Source organism: Cricetulus griseus, chromosome 9, assembly GCF_003668045.3.
Source record: "Cricetulus griseus strain 17A/GY chromosome 9, alternate assembly CriGri-PICRH-1.0, whole genome shotgun sequence".
Taxonomy (NCBI): Eukaryota; Metazoa; Chordata; class Mammalia; order Rodentia; family Cricetidae; genus Cricetulus; species Cricetulus griseus.
Window position 1 is genome coordinate 22,948,003 of NC_048602.1, and position 20,807 is coordinate 22,968,809.

General features: G+C 44.3%; 1 protein-coding gene across 1 annotated transcript; it reads left to right on the forward strand.

Annotated features, from left to right (window-relative positions):
• Positions 1-4,699: 4,699 nt before the first annotated feature.
• On the forward strand, positions 4,700-20,018 carry Fcar (Fc fragment of IgA receptor). Its single transcript, XM_035449554.1, has 5 exons — positions 4,700-4,733; positions 5,516-5,551; positions 11,531-11,812; positions 17,074-17,355; positions 19,837-20,018. Exons 1-5 carry the CDS (start codon positions 4,700-4,702, stop codon positions 20,016-20,018), a joined length of 816 nt encoding a protein of 271 aa, XP_035305445.1.
• The last annotated feature ends 789 nt before the right edge of the window (positions 20,019-20,807 follow it).

Sequence of the window (20,807 nt, forward strand, 5' to 3'; positions counted from 1 at the left end):
GCTGAGATGAAAGATCTTCTTCACCCCATGAGTTCTCAAAGAAAGATCTGAGGAAGTCTTCTGTAGAGACCCCAGCCCTTTCTCCAGCAAAGACTGATAGATGCAGTGAAATCACAGCTGAAATCTGAAGACAGAAGTCTCTAACTTTGGGACCATCCTTCATTATTCTAATATGGTCCTCAAAGTGGCTTTCCCTTACTTGCAAATGTTATGGTTCTCCCTGTACACTCAACAGAAATCAAACTCTACTGCTTAGTCCACAGGTCTCCATTTCATTTCACTCTAGCAGTGAACCTCTACAACCTCGCTAGCTATAAATTCTAGGCATATTTAAACTTTAACTTCAAGCATTATATCTCTGAAGAGAAAGGTATCCTGAATGTTGAGAGCCAGGCTGTAGCTACAGCTGTGAAGGGAAGGTATCCTGGACACCTATACCTGTGAAGCGAAAGGTATCCTGACTCTTGGTGAACAAGGCTGTACCTACAACCCTAAAGAGATAGGTACTCTGTTGGGTTCCAGGCTGTATCAAGAGTTGTGAAGGGAAGATATCCTGGATACCTACAGCTGTGAAGAGAAAGGTATCCTGACTGGAGCCAGGATATACCTATACCTGTGAAGGTAATGTGTCCTGGATACCTAGAGCTGTGTAGGGAAAGGTATCCTGACTGCTGGGGGCCAGGCTATGCATGTAGCTGTGTTCGGGTGAGGGATGGTTTTCCCGCAGGAATGTGGCAACCCTGCTCCTTTCTGAGGGAGCCTTTACAGATCAGCTCTGCTCCACTCCACTAAGGGAGTTTCCCAGCACAGATGTCCATTGCTTATCTGCTCTGGCAAAAGTGGTTATTTCTCTGCTTCACTATGCTAAGGGAGAAACCCCACAGAAATGTCTCAGTTTGCCCCTGCTCTGATAAAAGCTGTTACTTTTCCGCTCTATGTTCCCATCAGAGAGGCCCATTGCTTCTCTCCTCTGCTCCAATTCAGAAGAAGAAGGTCTTCATCCAAAGTTGGTTCAAGTGATTTATTGGGAGGGAGAAATCCAGGAGATTTCTGGAAATCTGCCTGGGTGGAAAAAGGAAGCTCCCAACTGAACAGGCACAGGGCTTTTATAGAACTTCTTATGGACAGGGTTTTTCCAGAGTGAAGAGTTTGAAGGTTAGAATTGAAAGAATTTCAAGCCCTAAGCTTGGACAAGCTCAGAGATTGGCTGGATTTTGTACTCAGGAATTATTTGGATTCCTGCTGAGGGACTGGTCGGTGTTTGTGCTGAGGTAGTCAGGGACAGAGTGGGTTCATTTACTCTGGATTGGGGGGGCCAAAGTGTGTTTCTTTTACTGGACCTTTTTAACCCCTGGCTCTGGTTTCAGGGCCAAAGTATGTTTCTCGGGTTCTGGTTTCAAGGATCAGAGTGTGTTTTTTTTGCTGGCCTTTTACCCTACAGTAAACATGATGAGTACTTCACAACTCCGTATCAATAAGAAGCTCACTTTTTTATTAGTATATTTGTCTAGTAGGCAATAGTTATACAACTTAATGGTTCTCATGACAATTTCTTATATGTATATGTATTTTAATCAAATTCACACCCAATTACCTTATCTTGACTTTCTAACACTCCTGCTGATATCATTCAAGAAGTCCACTCTTACCTCTGGGCTTTATCATACGCTGTTCTGTGTACCTCAAATGCTGTTTTCCAAAGTCTTCTCTCACCAGGAGCATCAACATATTTCTCTGACATGTCAACATTGACTTTCCCTATGTCTAGAAACATTTTTTCTGCACTGTAGCTGAGGTATGGCATTGCCTCCTTCTGGCATAGTAATGTTTCCATTACTATGTTGTTAAAAAGTTACTTCATCTGAATTGAAACCTTGTCTTTTGGAAGAGAGCTCATTAAGTCTCAGTAAGATATATATATATATATATATATATATATATATATATATATATATCACAAGTCTCAGGAACATCCTGAAACATACAAGATTGGCAAGGGCCCTCTCCAAGGCTCTATGAGCAATAACAATAGTTAAGAAGAAGAAATCCTCCAATTAAGCAAGCTGCCAGCAACTCACTGAGGAAGGTCCAGGGACACCGCTTTTATGAGTCATAATCCATGTTGGTATAGGCTTTGGGAGGTACAGTCATCTTGAGTCACTCTTGCTCCAATATTTATCCACTAATCCATGATCCTGTACTTAGTCCTAATAAACTCATTAATCCAATGAAATATACCTCAGTGAATCATTTTTTGACTTGTCATTGGTGCTCTTCCTGGGATCAACATGTTTGCTAACACCTACTGAGAAAGTCACACAATCTGCAGACACACTACCAATCATTGAATTGTTTTATACTGATGTGATAAAACCCCACAAGCAAAAGCTAACTGGAGTAAATGGCTTATTTGGATCACATATCTTACATAATTCCAGAACAAAATACACTGAGGGAAGCAAAGGCAGGAAACTGGAGGCTGGACCTGCAGCAGACACCATGGAGATTCACCACACACTGTATTGTTCCTTATTCCTTGTTCATCCTGCATTTATACACTTTAGAATGGCCTGCCAAGAATTGGCACCACCCACAGTTGTCTGGGCCTTCCCACATCAACCATGAACCAAGAAAATGCTCAACAAACTTGCCTATAGGAAATCACATGGATAAATTTTGTGTCAATGACGATAGCTTGTGTCACGTTGACAAAACACCAACTATTACACTACCCAAATATACTGTTTTGCATTTTCCTGAATGGACTGTAAGAGGCAACTTTGTCTGTCTGTCTGTCTGCTGTTTTGAAACAGGGTCATGCTAGGTATCCTTCATCTTGTGATCCTCCAGCCTCAGCCTCCAGAGGATTAAGATTACAGGGACTGTCAGCATCCTACAGATGAAATCTTATATGAAGTCTCCCTAATTCAGGTTCTCTTCCCAGAGTGCAGAAGGTCTAAGTGACCAAAAAAAGTAAAAATCAGATAAAGCGGATTGGAGAGATGGCAGCATTATTTGCAATAGACATAACCTGGAAGCAACCTAGATGCCTCTCAACTGAAGAATGGATAAAGAAAATGTAGTACATTTACACAATTGAGTATTACTCAGTGGAAAAAAAAAACAATGGAATCTTGAAATTCGCAGGCAAATGGATGGAACTAAAAGAAACCATTCTGAGCCAGGTAACCCAGTCACAAAAAGAGAAACATGGTATGAACTCACTCATATATGGATTTTTGACATAGAGCAAAGGATTGGCAGCATAGGCTGCCTATAATCCACACCTCCAGAGAAGCTAGGAAACAAAGTGGACCCTAAGAAAAACATATACAGTTCCCTGGAGACGTGAAAAGGGACAAGATTTCCTAAGCAACTTGGGAGCATGGGGGAGGGGAGAGGGAGTTATGGGAAAGAGAAGGGAGAAGAGGAGGGAGTGGAGGACATTCGGGAACAGGAAAATTGATTTGGGGGAAGAATAGAGGAGAGCAAGAAAAGAGATAGCTTAATAGAGGGAGCCATTATAGGTTTAAAGTGAAATCTGGCACTAAAGAAATGTCCAGACATCTATTAGGATGACACCAACTAACAATCTAAGGCTATCTTAAATACCCTTCCCTATAATGAGACTGATGGCTACCTTATATGACATCCTAGAGCCTTCATCCAGTAGCTGATGAAACAGAAGCAGAGACCCACAGCTAAGCACTGAGATGAATTCCTGGAATCCAGTTGTAGAGAGGAAGGAGTGGCAAGCAAAGGGGCCAAGTCCATGCTGGGGAAACCCACAGAAACAGCTGATCTAAACAATGGGAGCTCATGAACCGCAGACTGACAGCTTGGAAAGCAGCATAGGACAGAACCAGGCTCCCTGCACGTGGGTGTCAGTCAGGAGGTCTGGGCTGTCTATGGGGTTCCTGGTAATGGAACAGCATTTATACCTAGTGTATGAATGGACATTGGGAGCCCATTCCCTATAGAGGGGTATTAAATTAGCCTAGACACATGGGGAGGGCCTAGGCCCTGTCCCAAAGGAGGTGACAGACTTTGATGATCCTGTATAGAAGGCTTCACCCTTTCTATGCAGCAGAAGGGGGATGGGATGGGGGTCAGTGGGGGCATGGGAGAATGGGGGTGTGAGGGAACTGGGATTGATATATGAAATAAGATTGTTTCTAATTTAAACAAAGAAAGAAAGAAACGAAGGATCTCCCAGATACATTAAAGGGAAATACAAAAAATGAAAAAAAAAGTGTGGTAGTACACGTATGTATTCCCAGCATTCAGCAATATGAAGAAAAAGGAACACTAAGTTTGAGCACAGTCTGTGCCTCATTAAGTGAGTTCCAGGGTACCCTCACCTGCATAATAAACCCTGCCAGGAAAAATAAAAAGTAAATCTCAGGTGAAAAAATGTGGAATTTGAGCACCACTAGACATCATGTTAAGAAAACACCTCCTTTCATTCGTGAAATTTAAACAGAAGGATTCTTGGTCTCTTCTGAGAGTCCACCCATGATCAACTGAGAACTTTTCAAAGGGGAACTGTTCCTTTTGCCTATGGAGCACAAGATGTAGAAATCCTGTGGTCAGGGACTCAGACTTCACACATCCTGTGGGTCCTACTGTCTCTCAAGAATCTGCTGTCTGCAAATGCACACAGACGGGAAGCTAACTGGACTAAGGTCATATCAGCACCATGGCTCCACAGGACATCACCTTGCTGTGTCTCGGTGAGTTATGAAATGAAAGTGGGTTAGCAAGAAAGACAGGACTCCCACAAAAGCTAGACCCCCTCTTAAAATGAAAGCTAGGTGACGTTTAGTGGCAGTCAAGGATAGTCAAATCTCTTTACCATTCTGTTGAAATGACTGTAACTGGGTCTCAGTTAGCAACTGAGCTGTGGGCCTTGCCTGCCTCTATTCAACCCATGGCACACTGTCTGGGTTCCATGATGACTGCTAGGCATCATGAGAGAAAAGACAGAGGGACCAAAAATGTAAGGGTGACCCTCAAGGCTGTGGTTATTTTGGGAAAAAAAATCCTTACAGATATGCAGACATACATGTGAAAGCTAGAGCTAGGTAGAAGAAATGATACACCACAGACAAAACTAGATGATCTATAGAAGAAAGGTGATAAATAAATGATTGAAACTGACTGGAAGATAGATTGCAGATAATAGATAAAAGATAATCAATACGTAATAGCTATGTGGGTGGATAGAGAGAGATGATGAACACATAAGTATAAACATATATGCATGCATGCATATATAATAGACAGGTAATAGATGTTAGAGAGTTAACTAAAAAATTAGTATAAATAACAGCTATGTAAATAATATATAGAGGTAGGTAGATAAATAGACACACACACACACACACACACACACACACACACACACACACACACACACACACACGTAGCTTTACTCCATAACTCATTATGCAGGGAGACCTATACCACAGGTTAGATATTAGAAGGTTAAATTTCCCCAATGGCTCTCTTCCAGCAGTCTTCCTGGGACAGTCCATTTGTGCACAAGAAGGTAAGTGTCTCCTAAGTTGTGTCCTTCACAACACCTTAGATAATAGTCACAGGAGCTATGGAGTAGATTAATAGGAAGATGGTCTGAAGCCCAGGTTTCCCATTCTGGTGTCTGCTGTTTATAACTGTGCTATCTCATTAAGGGGACTCAAGACCACTCTGGAGCTACAGCCTTGGCCTCTGCTAGCTACATGTCTAACAATGACCCGTGTTTTACCAAGAATTCATAAGAGGAAGTCATGAGTTGTCTTTGCCTAACACCCTCCTGAGTGTTGACTCACATTTTTCCTCCAAAACAAAGTTTATTTACTTCACCTATTTAGAGGAAGTCAGTCTATCCTTGCTCTGTTGTACTGTACTCATGTACTGTACCACAATGTTGAGCCCTAAAGAGTACTGAGAGAAGCATCAGCTTAAGTGTAAGAAGCTATAATAGTGTTAAATTCTGCATGCTCTGCTAATCCGACTCTTGTTTTGGCCTCCTAGTACATGTGAAGCCTTCATCTACCATGCCTTCTCTCTCCAGCATCCTTTTATATTTAATTTTTTTCATCTTACATACCAACCCCAGTTTCCCTTCCCTCCCCTTCTCCTGCTCCCCACCTCCCCCTGATCCCAGCCCCATCCAGTCCTTAGAAGGGGGTAAGGCCTCCCTTGGGGAGTCAACAAAGTCTGGCATACCAAGTTGAGGCAGAGCCAGGCTCCTTCCCCAGCATCAAGATTAAACAAGGTTTCCCACCATAGGGAATGGGCTCCAAAAAAGCTAGTTCATGTACCTGGGATAAGTCCTGGTACCACTGCCAAGAGTCCCACGAATAGATCAAGCCACACAACTGTCACCCACATTCAGAGAGCCTAGTTTGGTCCTACGCAGGTACCCCAGCTGTCAGTCCAGAGTCCGAGAGTTCCTATTAGTTCAGGTCAGCTGTCTCTGGGTTGACCAACATGATCTTGACGCCCCCTTGCTCATTTTATCCCTCCTCCCTCTCTTCAAATTACCTCCAGGAGCTTGGCCCAGTGCCTGGCTGTTGATCACTGCATCAATTACTGGATGTAGGTTCTATGATGATAGTTAGGGTAGTCACTAATCTAATTACAGGGGAAGGTTAGTTCAGGCACCCTCTCCACTATAAGGTCATCCTTACAGGTTTCTGGGAATTTTTCCTAGCACCAGGTTTCTTCCTAACCCCATAATGGCTCCCTCTATCAAGATATCTCTTTCATTCCTCCCCCAGCTTGGCCATCTCAATCCATCGTAATCCCATCTTCTCTGGTGTTGCGAATTGTAGCCTGGTTATCCTTTGCTTTACATCTAATATCTACTTATGACTGAGTACATTCCTTGTTTGTCTTTCTGGGTCTGGGTTACCACACTCAGGATGATTTATTCTAGTTCCATCCATTTGCCTACAAATCTCATGACTTCCATTGCTTTTTACTGCTGAGTGATACTCCACTGTGTAAATGTACATTTTCTTTATCCATTCTTTAGTTCAGGGGCATCTAGGTTGTTTCCATGTTCTGGCAGTTATGAATAACTCCAACATCCTTCTAAAGACTGACTTATCAATGCTTAAGATACAATTCTAGGGTGCTGGAGAGATGGCTCAGTGGTTAAGAGCACTGGCTGCTCTTGCAGAGGTCATAAGTTTAGTTCCCAGCAACCACATGGTGGCTCACAACCATTTGTAATGGGATCTGGTGCCCTCTTCTGGCCTGCAGGCACACATGCAGTCAGAACACCATGTACATAATAAATAAATCTTTTTAAAAAATACAATTTTCGGTATCTCCCTCCTATAACTTCACAGATCTGTCTTAGGTGCAATATTCTAAGTTGGCTCCCACCTTCTTTCCCGGCTTATAGCTACTTCTCCAGAGTGTCTGTCTCTTCTCCTCTTCACTCACACTCACCTTCATTGAGCTTGTCTTTCACTTTTTGTTTTTATCAATTCTCGGTCTTTCCTGTAACCGCCCCTTATCTCTGCAGTCCCCGTCTCACCTATACACACCTCCTCCACTTCCCGTTCTGAATTCCCGCACCAAATCTCCTTTTCTGTAACTTGACTCTGTGGATCACAAGGCTACGAGTGTGTACTTGGGATCTTAACTGCACACATTTACAGGGTGCATTGTGATGTAACATGCAATGTATTCACACCCCATGTGCTAATCAAAACAGAGTAATATTCCCATGGCAGTGTATAAAAATACCACAGCGTGCATGTGGAAGCCATAGGGGACAAATGTGGAAGTCATAACTTAGATATCTGTCCTTGCCTTTTACCTTAGTATTACATTGTGTTTGGAGACTAACAAATTCTTCTCACCTGCTTATTCACAACATAAATAATAATGATTGAAAACTGTAATCACCTAGCTGCTCTGTAGAGAATTAGCATTTATTGAACTGCCCATTATTCGATTGTGCCAGGTTCTCGGAGCCCAGAGACTAACCCAAGGAGTCGACACTCTGATGCAAAAGCAAAAGGTTTCTTTTTATTTCAAGCTGACCAGCTAGGATCTCACTGCATGGCTGACAAATGAGATGCCACCCTGCCAAAAAGAGAAGCTTTTAAAGGAGCAGACCGCCGGGCGTTGGTGGCACACGCCTTTTATCCCAGCACTTGGGAGGCAGAGGCAGGCAGATCTCTGTGAGTTCGAGACCCGCCTGGTCTACAAGAGCTAGTTCCAGGACAGCCTTCAAAACCACAGAGAAACCCTGTCTCAAAAAACTAAAATAAATAAATAAATAAATAAATAAATAAATAAATAAATAAATAGGCAGCCATAAGGTTGAAGGCCACAAATTACAGTTTCCATGGTTACTTAAGGTCATACAAAGTACAGAGTAAAGCAGTAGCTGTATATTTTAAGTGAGATACTTTTGAGTGAGATAAGACAGGGCATGGGCTTGCAGGGTTACAGAGTCACAGGGTCTGTCAGTGATCCCCTGAGCTGGGGAATCTTTATGACCAGCATTTAGCAAAGGAATGTTAACAGGAGTGGTGGACAGTTAGCTCCCCTTCTCTGAGAACAGGGGATCAGGCGACAGGCATGGCACTCCTGATTTAAGGAGTTAAATTTTCCTCTACCTGAAAAGATGTTCTCTTTTCAGGGCCCAAGTTCTTACACTTTCATTAATTTTAACTTTTGGTTCCTCAATTCAACTTCTGCCTATCCCAACTCCCTTATATTTCTGAGCCTCTAGTTACTACTATTCAACATTCAAATCAAATTTATTGTCATCAACAATTATTGTTTATTTAACCTTTTATCTACAGGGCAAACTATTATGCCAGGTATTTATTAAGTCCTCCACCAATGTCTTCTAAATGAATGACGGACTGACTGTTAGGATCAGCTGTTTTAACTCTATGAGATCAAGGATGTAGTCATAAACCTCATTGTGGGTCTATGGGCAGTTAATAGGTTCTGGGAAAAGGATGTCGTTTTCTTCATTAGTGCAGTCTCTACTAAGTTACCCACATGCCATTAAATAACCTCTCGCACATGTCCAAGAAACTCTGATTAAAATTGGTGGATTGAAAGAAGACATCAAATTAAAAAGGAGATTCTAGACAAGGGTGGATTCAGAAACAGAGCAAGAATAGAGGGGATTTGAGGAGGATGAAAATGACCCAAATGTGTTATATGCATATTTGAAAACGAAAAAGTATTTTAAAATCACCTTCCTAAACACAGTGAGCATACAGTACTTGTATTTTTGTTTTGGTTTCACTTTGTGATACCAAAGGTCAAACCCAGGACTTTCTGTATGATAGGGAATGTTCCACCAACTGAGCTGCCCCCACAAAACAGATATGTCATGATGAAAGGAACCAGTGCCCCAATGTCTATTCCATATAACAATTAAAAACTGAGAATGAGGTCTTCAAGATCAAAAATCACTTTCTCAAGGCTAATCAACAGTAATGAGGAAAGCCAGGAAGATAACTAACATGTTCAGTCTCCCTGTGAGGTCTGGATTCATCACCAGGATCTGCCCATTCCAGTTCCAGGTCACCTGGTCCTGTTCTTAGAGCACTCTTCATTCCTCTATCAGATATGTATGTATGTATGTATGTATGTATGTATAAAATATACACACATAAATGCATGCAAGCTCTGTTTTGTTTGGTTTGGTTTGGTTTTTCCAGACAGGGTTTCTCTGTGTGGCTTTGGAGCCTATCCTGGCACTCACTCTGGAGACCAGGCTGGCCTCGAACTCACAGAGATCCCCCTGCCTCTGCCTCCCGAGTGTTGGGATTAAAGGCGTGTGTCACCAATGCCCGGCGCAAGCTCTGTTTATTTGGGTACTTAGGGACAGGAAATGGATTTGAGGTCCAGACGCTGACTAAGGGAAGAGTGCCAAGTCATGAAACCATTGTTTCATGATGATGATTGCACAGCATGATGACATAATCACTACAACTGAACTAACCCTGACAGTCGTTAAAAAGGAAGACTGGCATGATGGTGCACAGACGTAACCCCAATTCTTAGGAGGCAAAAGGATTGTAACCACATAGTAAAACCCTGTTTCCAATGGCAAATTTTCAATGTATGAAACATACCCCAAGGCCGGGCCTTAGTGGCACACGCCTTTAATCCCAGAGGCAGAGTCAGGCAGATCTCTGTGAGTTCGAGGCCAGCCTTGTCTAAAGATCAAGTTCTAGGACTGCCTCCAAAACAATACAGAGAAACCCTGTCTTGAAAAAAAAAACAAAGAAATATACTCCAGAACAACTGCTTTCTTTGAAAGAGTGTTTCATGTATGTGCAGATAAGCATGCATGTTTGGGTACATACAGCGGGCTCAGGACACTACTGTTTTCCGCCTTCAGGTGATATCCACCTTGTTGATTTTTTTTTAATCTTTAATTAAATTTGTCCTTTGGCGTGTTCATACGTGTATATAGTCTGCTCTTATGGCTGACACCCCACACCTTCTCTTACTTCCTTCTAGCACCCCCTCATTTCCTACAAGTCTCTCTCATGTGTCCGTGCCTTTGTTTCGTGATGCGCTAAATTTAACCTGGACCATCTGTGCAGCCACGGGTTTGGAGGTAGCCACTGGAGACTGGTGGGCTCACTAGTGGGTACCCAGGTGAAGATAATGCCTACCCCTTCCTCAGAATCCACGGGTAATCCATAATTCAGCAAGGAGGACTGAGGCCTTGTGGGCTCCTCTCCCGTCTATCGTTAGTTATCGACAGCACCAGTCTTGCACAGGCTTGAGGCTGGCAGACGCTGCTGCTGCTGCTACCACTGTGAAATATGTTTGCGTTGGCTATGCCCTTCCCAGGGGATCACATTTCACAGCTCTTCTCCCTAACCTCTTACTTCCTGTCCACACACTTGCCAATTCTGTTCCCTGAGCCTTAGAGGAGGAGGCTTTGGTGTCCCATTTGGGGCCGCACAACTCAGCCTTCAAAATTTCTCAGCACCACAGGCAAGCAGATCCTCTGCATTCAGTATTGTTTTCCCACCGGCCTGGGGCCGCTGCTTAGGCTAGGTTGACTGGCCCTGAAGCCCGGATTGCTTCTGACTCCACAGTGGGGTTATAAGTACACCCCACCACTTCTGTGGTTCTGGGGAGGCAAAGTTAGGTGCTCATTCTTGCGAGTCAAGGAGGCTGCAGAGAAGACTCAGTGGTTAAGAGCACCGGCTACTCTTCCCAAGGACCCAGGTTCAATTCCCGGCACTGACATGGCAGCTCACAGCTGTCTGTAATCCCAAGATCTGACCCCCTCACACAGATACACATGCAGGGAAAACACCAATGCACATAAAATGAAAACAAACAATTATGTTTAAAAAGAGCTTGTAAGTCAAGCGCGTTATCAACTGAGATTTATTTCCAGACACCCCACCGTACTATTTTTAAATGAAACGGTTGCAGGCCCTTTGCAGTTTAACGCATAGCCCCCGACGTAGATGGAATATGCCGTCTGAGCCTAAGCTACGCTTCCTTTCAGAATTCCCCACTCCTATCCTATCTGCTGCCACGAGTCCTGTGGTTCCTTGGAATGGGTCTGTGAGGATCATCTGCCAGGGAACTCCTGAAGCCTTCCTGTATCAATTGTACCTGGTGAAAAACTCCACACCCACAGTGATAGAGGAGAAACTGGGATTTCAGAAAGAGGCTGAATTCATCATCAAATACATGAATACAACCACGGCAGGATATTATCAGTGTCGGTATAGGAAGAAGTACCACTGGTCAGAGCAGAGCAAACCCCTGGAGCTGGTGGTGACAGGTAAGGAGATAGCCTTGGGAGCCTGGCCTTCTGCTAGTTATTTTGTCTTCGTTTGAGCAGACTTTGTGGGTGTTTTGTTGTTGCTGTTGTTGTTAATTACATTCATTAGTAGGTAACTCCATACAGCGTACATAACGCACACTGACCACTCTCGTCCCCACTTCTACTCATTTTGTTTGTGACCCACCGAGATTAGCTGGAGCCATTCCTATTACTAAGGGTCTGAAGGTATCTTCTGGAGCCTGGTGGGCTCAGCAGTATGTACACAACTAAAGGCATTGATTCTCCCTCTCCCAGAGTCTGTGAATAGCCAATAATTCCATCGCAAAGGACAGGACGCCTTGAAGGTTACTCCCTCACGGGCAAACTTCCTTGAATTATTATTGACAGGATTGCTCTCATGTGGGCCCAATGCAGGTGATTACAGCTGTATGTTAATAATTGTGGTGGTTCTGTCAAGACTAGAGAATGGCATTTGCTAGTCCTCACCCTGTCTCCTAACTCTTATATACTTCCTGTTCACCTATGGGCAGTGTTGCCTAGGTCTTAGACAAGGGTAGTATAAATGTCTTGTGTATATCTGGGCCCACAGCCATAATTAATCTCTGTATCTTGGGCAGCTGTGAGTCTCTGCATTCAATGATGCTCATATTTTTTAGATTTTTTAGTTGTTTTCAATTAATATATTTTATCATATTCCTTACCCTCCTCCAATTCTTCCCAGATCCTCCCTGCCTCCACAATTTTGAGATAGCTTTAGGTTCATAGAAAAACTGAGAAGATATTGAAGACTGAGGAGACCAAGAATGAATGAATATTGGTGTAACTCTGTTAGCTGATGTCTAAAGCATATTCAGAGTTCCTTCATTGCTATCGAATGGCCTTTATCTACTCTAGGACCCCTTCCAAGGTCTCACATTGCATTTAGTTCTCACTTGGTTTTGATAGGCTTGGTGGTTTTGAAAAGCACAAGCATTTTCTGGGACTTCCTATTCTTCAAAATTGTCTGATCCTTTTCTCGTGACTACACTGGGTAAAGGGGTCATTGCAAGAAAAGGAGCGGTGGTGCATGTTGTATTTCAACTGTTCTCACCACCAAAGAAAAATAAAATAAATAAATGTGTGAGTTGATATGTGTGCTATTCACTCTAACTAGTCTTTATACAATGTGTGCATGTATCTGACATCATGCTGTGTGTGTACACGATAGATACACACCATGGAATAGATGACAAACACACAAAACCTTTTCAATTTTAAAAATAAGCCAGATGAACCCAGTTGCAGAGAGGGAGGAATGAAGATCAAAGGGGTTGGTACCAGGCTGGTGAAACCCACAGAAACAGCTGGTCTGAACAAGGGGGAGCACATGGACCCCAGACTGCTGTCTGGGAGGCCAGCACGGGACTGATCCAGACCCCTGAACATGGATGTCAATGAGGAGGCCTCTGCACTCTATGGGACCCATGGTAGTGGATTAGTATTTTTCCCTGGTGTAAGAAGGGACTTTGAGAGCCCATCCCACATGAAGGGATGCTCTCTCGGTCTGCACACATGGGGGGAGGGCCTAGGCCCGGCCCAGGAAGATTTGGTGGACTTTGGAGAGCCCCCATCGAGGGCCCTACCCTCCCTGGGGGGTGGAGGGGGGAGGGTAGGGGATAGTTGAGGGCTGGGGGAGAGGGAGAAGGGGTTGACATGTGAAGCAAGCTTGTTCCTAATTTGAACTAATAAAAAAGTAAATATAAAAATAAAAAATAAGCCAGATGTGATGGTGCACAAGAGAAACCCAATAACCCCATAGGTGAAAGCAGGAGGAGCAGAAGTTGTAGGTCATCCACGGCTTCATAGTTAATTTGAGATTAGCCCTGGCTACATGAGAGTGTGTTGAAAGAAACAGAAAAGGGGGAAAGGACGGAAAGGAGGGAGGAGAAGATGGCAGGAGAGGAGAGAGGAGTGGAAATAGAAGGGGAGGGAAAAGAAGAGGGAGAGGAGGAGAGGGGAGGAGGGGGAGGAAAAACTGGGTGTGTTGGTACACACCGGTGATCCCAACACTCAAGCCGAGACAGAGGGATCATGAGTTTAAAGCCAATCTGAGTTGCATTTCAAGACCCAGTCTCAAAACCTAAGTAAATAAAAAAAAAAAAAATTGACCCACAAGCTCACCCAGCCCTGCCCAGCCTGGGCAGGTGGAAGACACCCATAGTCCCTCCCGGTAGCTCAAGACAACTATGTGGTGAAGAATTGGAAGAGAAAGAGAAGCAGAGCAGTTCATGTGGCATGAGAGAGGCAGAACTGAAGAAGTGAAGACAGTGAGGAAGACGCTGATATGGGTGGCCGGAACTGCCACCCAGAGCCATAGTGGTATTCGGCCAGGCTTCTACCAAAGGCCATGTCTGGGTCTGTGGCTCCACAGCAGCCAGGGTCAGTTACCACTGAAGACATTGCAGATGTCCAAGATCTGGGTCACCACCTGAGACCATGTTGGTGCCTGAGAATCATGATGCCACCAGTGCCACACTAATCTCAGTGACCTGTGCTGCCACCCAGAGCCATAGTGACATTCAAGCCTGAGTTGCTGCAGAGGGCCATGCCTGGGTCTGTGCCTATGGTCTGCCTCAGCCAGGATCTGTGTTGATGTCTGTGCCTCCTGTTACCATAAAAGGTTATACGGGTGCCAGGCAGGGGTCTGTGCCACCACTGGTGGTCATGTTGGTACCCAAGGCCCATGCTGCTGCCAGGGCCATACTGATCTGAGTGGCCCACTCTGCCCCCCAGCACCAGGGTGACAATCAGGCCTGAGCTGCTGCCAAGGTCCATGTCTCAGTCCATGGCCTTACTGCAGTTTGAGTCCGTGTTGTTTGTGGCCCTTGTTATCACTTTCGGAAGGAGGGAGAAATGTGAACCATTCAGACTGAGTTTCTCTCCCCATCCGAGCCATTTTGTAGTCAGAGTTTCTCTTCCGCCTGGTCCTGCCTCCCTTCAGCCCCAAATAAATACACAGAGTCTTCTATTAATTATAAACTGTTTGGCCAATGACTCAGGCTTCTTACCGGCTAGCTATCTCTTAATTATTAACCCATAAATATTAATCTATTATTTCGACATGGCCTTATCTTACCAAAGAACACCTGGCATGTCCTATCTTCCCAGTAGCTACATGGCATCTCCCCGACGCTCCTCTCTGCCTCCTCTGCCCAGCATTCTCCTTGTCTGGTATCCTCACCTATACTTCCTGCCTGGCTACTGGCCAATCAGTGTTTTATTCATCAACCAATAGCAAAACATACATACAGAAGGACATTCTTCCCATCACCACCCTTCCCTGGCCCAAGGAGATCTGGCCCTGCCCCTCGCTGTCTGCTGCAGCAGGAGAGTTGGCCCCACCCCATGTGGGAGAGCTGGCCCTGATGACCCTGGCCCTGGGAGATCTGTTCACACACCTTACAATGGGCACAGGAGAGCTGACACAATGGTAGAGATGAAGGAGAGCTAGCTCTGCCCTTCACCTGGAGGGGGGGGGGGGTTCCTAGTGGAGGCCCAGGCTGACCAGCTCAGCTACTTTGCAGGTACTGTATCCAGTGCTTTGAGTTGGCCCATTCCATCATCTACCCTATTTATGACCTACTGGAGCTCATGAAGGGACTGGTCCTGTGGAACAGAGCTGCGGGACCTCTGTAACTCCAGGCAACAGCAGAACGCCTAAGAGGGCTTCAGTGAGATGCCAGTATTGATAGTGTACCAAAAGCCAGAGGCCGTGAACCAGACCAACAACTCATTACAATGAACAATTGCAAACAAAGCTATTTGAAGAAAGGAATCACGACACACCAAAGCTCCCAATGCAACTAAGATGAAGAGGTGATGGAGAGGCATGAAAGACAGAGAAATGAAGGGCTTTGCAGTTCTCTTCTGGTTGTTTGTTAATTGATAATTTTATTTTCTTTGGAGGGGAGCTGCAAGGGTGAAGACCAATATGGGAAGACTGGGAAGTGAGAGGGATTTCAATGCATTATATAAGTTTCCCAAAGAATCAATAAAAATTATGTTTAAAAATATTTTTAAATCTTTAAAACTCAAAAAAGTCAATACATAAAAAGTAGTATGGTGTCTGCCTCTTAAACATAAGGCGCTGGATTCAATCCCCATAACAAATAATAAATTTTCTTTTGTTCTTATTGGGATTTGTGTGTGTGTGTGTGTGTGTGTGTGTGTGTGTGTGTGTGTGTGTAGTATTGCTTCTCTTTTCATGTCAAATAGTCATACATTAATGTATGTATCTATGTAAAAGTCTATGATCCACAAATGAGAGAAAACATGTGATTCTTTTTCTGAATCTGGTTTAATGTAATAATCCCCAGTTGTACCCATTTTCCTACCAATGACATAATTTTGCCTTTGTGGTTGGAAATAACCCTGTTGTACATCACATGCCCCAGACAGACATAGAGTTGACTCCATCACTTTTCTACTTGTTGAGACAGAGTTTCACTCAGTACCCCATGCTATGTCTATGAGTGCTGTGTCTGAACATATGTCTGCAAGTCAGAAGAGGGCATCAGAGCCCATGGGATTAATGATGGGGGATGTTCTTCTGTATATATATTTCTCTTATTGGTTGATAAATAAAACACTGATTGGCCAGTAGCCAGGAAGGAAGTATAGGTGGGGCCACCAGATAAGGGGAATTCAGGGGAGAGGAAGGCAGAGAGGAGCGGCCAGGGAGATGCCTGCTGAAGGATTAACATGCCGAATTACAGGTAAACCACAGCCTCATGGCAATACGTAGTTTAATATAAGTGGGTTAATAATTAAGAGAGAGCTAGCCAATAAGAAGCCTAAGCCATTGGCCAAACAGTTTATAATTTATATGTCTCTGTGTGCTTATTTGGGTCTAATCGACTGTGGGACCAGACAGAACAGAAACTCCGACTTCAGACTACAGCTATAGATGGTTGTGGGCCACCATGTAGGCTCTGGGAATCAAACTCAGGATCTCCGAAAGGGCAGCTGGTGCTCTTAACTGCTGAGCCATCACCATCAACTGAATTTTTTTTATTATTATTTTCCACATAGGGATTTTTGCTTTGTACACAGTGGGGCTGCAGTGCTCTTGAAAGCCAGAAGGGGGCATCAAATCCCCTAGAAGTGGATTTCAAAAAAGCAGTTGTGACTCTGGAAGAGCAGACCCATTTCCCTCAGACCCTGAAAACAATTTTTCAAAGAACAAAACCTTGCTAACATCTCACTGTCTTCTCTTTCAGGCTTATACGACAAACCTGTCCTCTCCACAGATCAAAGCCACGTGCTGAAGCCAGGAGGAAGCATTTCCTTCCAGTGTAGTTCAGCCCACAGCCTGTTCAACAGATTTTCACTGGCCAAGGAGGGAGATGCTTCCTTGCCAGGGCACCGACATGAAGGGCACCGAGGCAACTTCAGTCTTGGTCCTGTGAACCCTGACTTTGCTGGGAACTACCGGTGCTACGGATGGCACAACAGCAGCCCCTATGTGTGGTCAGCCCCCAGCGATGCCCTGGAGCTCACTGTCACAGGTAGATCCGTCACAGCCCAGCTCCTGTTCTTCACCAACGCTGTCTCTAGGTGGGAATGGGAAGAGGCATCCTGAGATGGATGAGTACGACAGTAGAGACCACTGTCCTGAGGAGCACGACGAGAGAGGGGCTTCTCACTTACTCCACGCTACCCTGTCACATGATTTTCTGAACTCTTCCAGAACACCCTTCAGAAACCTGTGATCTATTTTTAGAGATTTATTTTATTTTATTTTTCTGTGGTCTGTGTGTGTGTGTGTGTGTGTGTGTGTGTGTGTGTGTGTGTGTGTGTGTACAGTGCTGGTGGGGGCCAGAAGATGGTGACAGATTCCCTGGAGCTGAATTTACAGATGATTCTGAATCGCCCAATGTGGATGCTATAAACTGAGCTCGGGACCTCCACAAGGGCAGCATTTTTTAATTTATTTTTTACATTCCAATCCCAGTTGCCCCTCCCTCCTCTACTCCCATTTTACCCATTTCCCCCCAACTCCTATCTACTCCTTGGAGAGAGGGTAAGGCCTCCCCCCCCATGAAGTCTACTAAGTCTGTCCCATCATCTCGTTGAGGCAGGACCAAGGCACCTCTCCCCGACACACACACACACACACACACACACACACACACCCGTTTCTAGGTGGGGCAAGGTATCTCTCCATATAGAATGGGCTCCACTAAGTCAGTTTGTGCATTAGAGTCAGATCTTGGACCCACTGCCAGTGGCCTCATATATTGTCCCAGCCACACCATTGTCACCTTATTAAAGGAGTCTAGATCAGTCTTATGCAGACTCCCCATTTGTCAGACCTGAGTCAGTGATCTCTCTCTAGCTTGGGTCAGCTGATCCTGTGGGTTTCCCCATCATGGTCTTGACTCCTTTGTTCACATTATAGCTCTTCCCTCACTTTGGTTGTACTCCAGGAGCTTGACCCATTCGTTAGTTGTGGATTTCTGCATCTACTTCCGTCTGTTTCTGGAAGAGGGCTCTAGCCTCTCTGGGGTTGTGGGTTGTAGGCTGGGTATCTTTGCAGCAAATGGTTTTAACCTCCTCGACATCTCTCCAGCTTCCCGGTCTATTGATAAAGGTAACGCCCAATATCCAGAATCACTTATGAGGGATCCCTGTTGAGACGGAAGATCCAAATACAGTCTAGTCTAGTGCGCCTCTTTAATTTACAGTCTTAGTAGTCCTTACATTCACTTTCAGAGTCCACTGGGAGTGATTCAATATCAAGGCTGAATCACAGGACTCATTTGCTATGTGGTTGGCATATAACACCATACTTGAAGGAGGGGGGGGAAAGGTGAGACTTCAGGCAGCGGAAACTAGTTGCTGGTAGCTGAGTGGGTTGACCGCATTCTACATCTCATGCCCATCTTCTGAAATTGGTATCGTCACCCCAGTCATGCTATGAGCTATGCAGTGTGGTAGCTGTTCATTGCAATGCTGTGAAGCTAGATAGGTCTTTTCAATTAGTGCCATAGAGACAACTGGGTCTCCATACAAAAGAATTAAAGTACAATTAAACAAGAACACACTCCTGATGGATTAGGGGCCTATAACTGCAAAATACATCCTGTTGTGGGAACCCACAGAAGAGAGTTATCTTGACCCTGATATAGGAGATAGCTTCTAAAACAAGACACAGGACCTGCTTACTCTAAAGAAAAGGGCTAATGAACTCAACCAAGCTAATTACCATGCTAATGATAAAAGGAAAAAAATCACATTTCATATAATCGACTAAGTAATGCAATCGTTGTGCTTTTCTGAGATAGTCTCACTAACTCATGCATGCTAGACAAACCCTCTTTTAACAAGAACATTTAATTTTTCTGAACATAATAAGCTCACATATTACATTACAGTCATGGGGGAAACAGACTTATAAAGATAAAGACCGTCTAACACATGAAAAAATAAAAATAAGTAGTTCACTGAACATCATTGTCTATATAATTGGAGATGAGAAGTTGGAATGACAGAGCACCTGCCTAGCATGCATAAGGCAATTGGCTCAATCATCATCGAAAGGGTCATTTTTAAGTGGAGATAAGTTTTAGCTAAATGTGTCTTAAATCTCCCAGGCAGTGGTGACTGTGTGTCTATTTTGCCACATTTAAGAGGAACATAAGTTGTTATGTAAAGTGAGGAAAGCTCAAAGGAAAAAATTCAGAGCTTCCAACACAGGGAGGTGTTGAAGAAACACAGTTGGGAGGTCAATGAAACCACCAAGCGAGGTGAGAAAGACAAAGTACAAACTCCCATAATCACCTCCTTTCCTAAGAACCACAATTTCTCACCCTTGGCCTCCCTCTATCTTGCCACACCCTAAAAGTGTGGTGTCTGTGAATATATGAGCTCATTAAAAAGGGCTGGGATCACATTTTGGCACATTGACATGGGAAAGAGTCCCTCCTACATCAGGGATGTAGGATTAGGGTAGAATGGATCGTGGCCAACAATTACCTATTTTTCCCTTATGTCTCTAGACTCCAAGAAGCAAGATTACATGATGGAGAATTCAATCCGGATGGGTGTGGCAGGGTTGGTCCTTGTGGTCCTCTTGGTGATACTAGCTGAAGATTGGAACAGCCACAGGGTACCACACAAGGAAGACTGTCAGGAATTGGCTGCACCGAGATGGAGCAAATAGTGACTGTGGGTAAACACTGGGAGCTGCAGGTGGGGATGTGTCTTCCAGAAAGGAAAAGCCATTAGAAGCTTGGATCCGTCTGCAGAATGTAAGGTTTGAGTGCACAGTGTCCACCACAGGCTCGTGTATTGGAACACTCACTCCCCAGCAGATGGTGCTGTTTGGGAAGATGTGTAGAACTTCAAGAGGTGAGCTATGTAGTCCAAAGGAGACTACTCTTTGAAGGTCATACTCACTTCAGGTTCCTATCTAGCTCCCTGGCACTATACACTCCCACGGAGCTGCTCCTATTACGTATTTTCCTTCCATAATAGACTATTCCCTCTGAAAACATGAGCCAGAACTAGACTTGCCTATCTTTCTTTCAAGACAAAAAAAAAATATTAACTAGTGCATGGAGTTATCAGATGGTATGGTCCTAGGTGGATCTGATGCTATTTCTTCTCTGTTGGTTAGTATTCAGATTATTTTTAATACATTTTTATTTGTGAGCTTATAATACAGCTACATACCTTGGTTAGCTTTTTCCTTTTTTTGGTCAACTTGACCCAAGCTAGGGTCACCCAGGAAGAGGAGACCTCGATTGAGAAAATGTCTCAATCAGATTTCCCTGTAGGCAAGTCTGCGGAATGTTTTTCTTGATGAATGATTGATGTGAAGGGTGTACCTCACTGTGGATGGTGCATCCTTGGGCAGGTGGCAAGCCACAAACAGCAAGCCAGTACACCGCACTCTTCCATAGACTCCACTGCAGTTCCTGCCTCCACGTTCCAACCTTGAGTTCCTGCC

Excerpts from the sequence above, each read along its gene's own strand:
- Fcar (XM_035449554.1), top strand. The coding sequence starts at position 4,700 with ATGGCTCCACAGGACATCACCTTGCTGTGTCTCG. Across the intron at positions 5,552-11,530 it reads GTCCATTTGTGCACAAGAAG|AATTCCCCACTCCTATCCTA; the intron begins GTAAGTGTCTCC and ends GCTTCCTTTCAG. Across the intron at positions 11,813-17,073 it reads CCTGGAGCTGGTGGTGACAG|GCTTATACGACAAACCTGTC; the intron begins GTAAGGAGATAG and ends CTTCTCTTTCAG.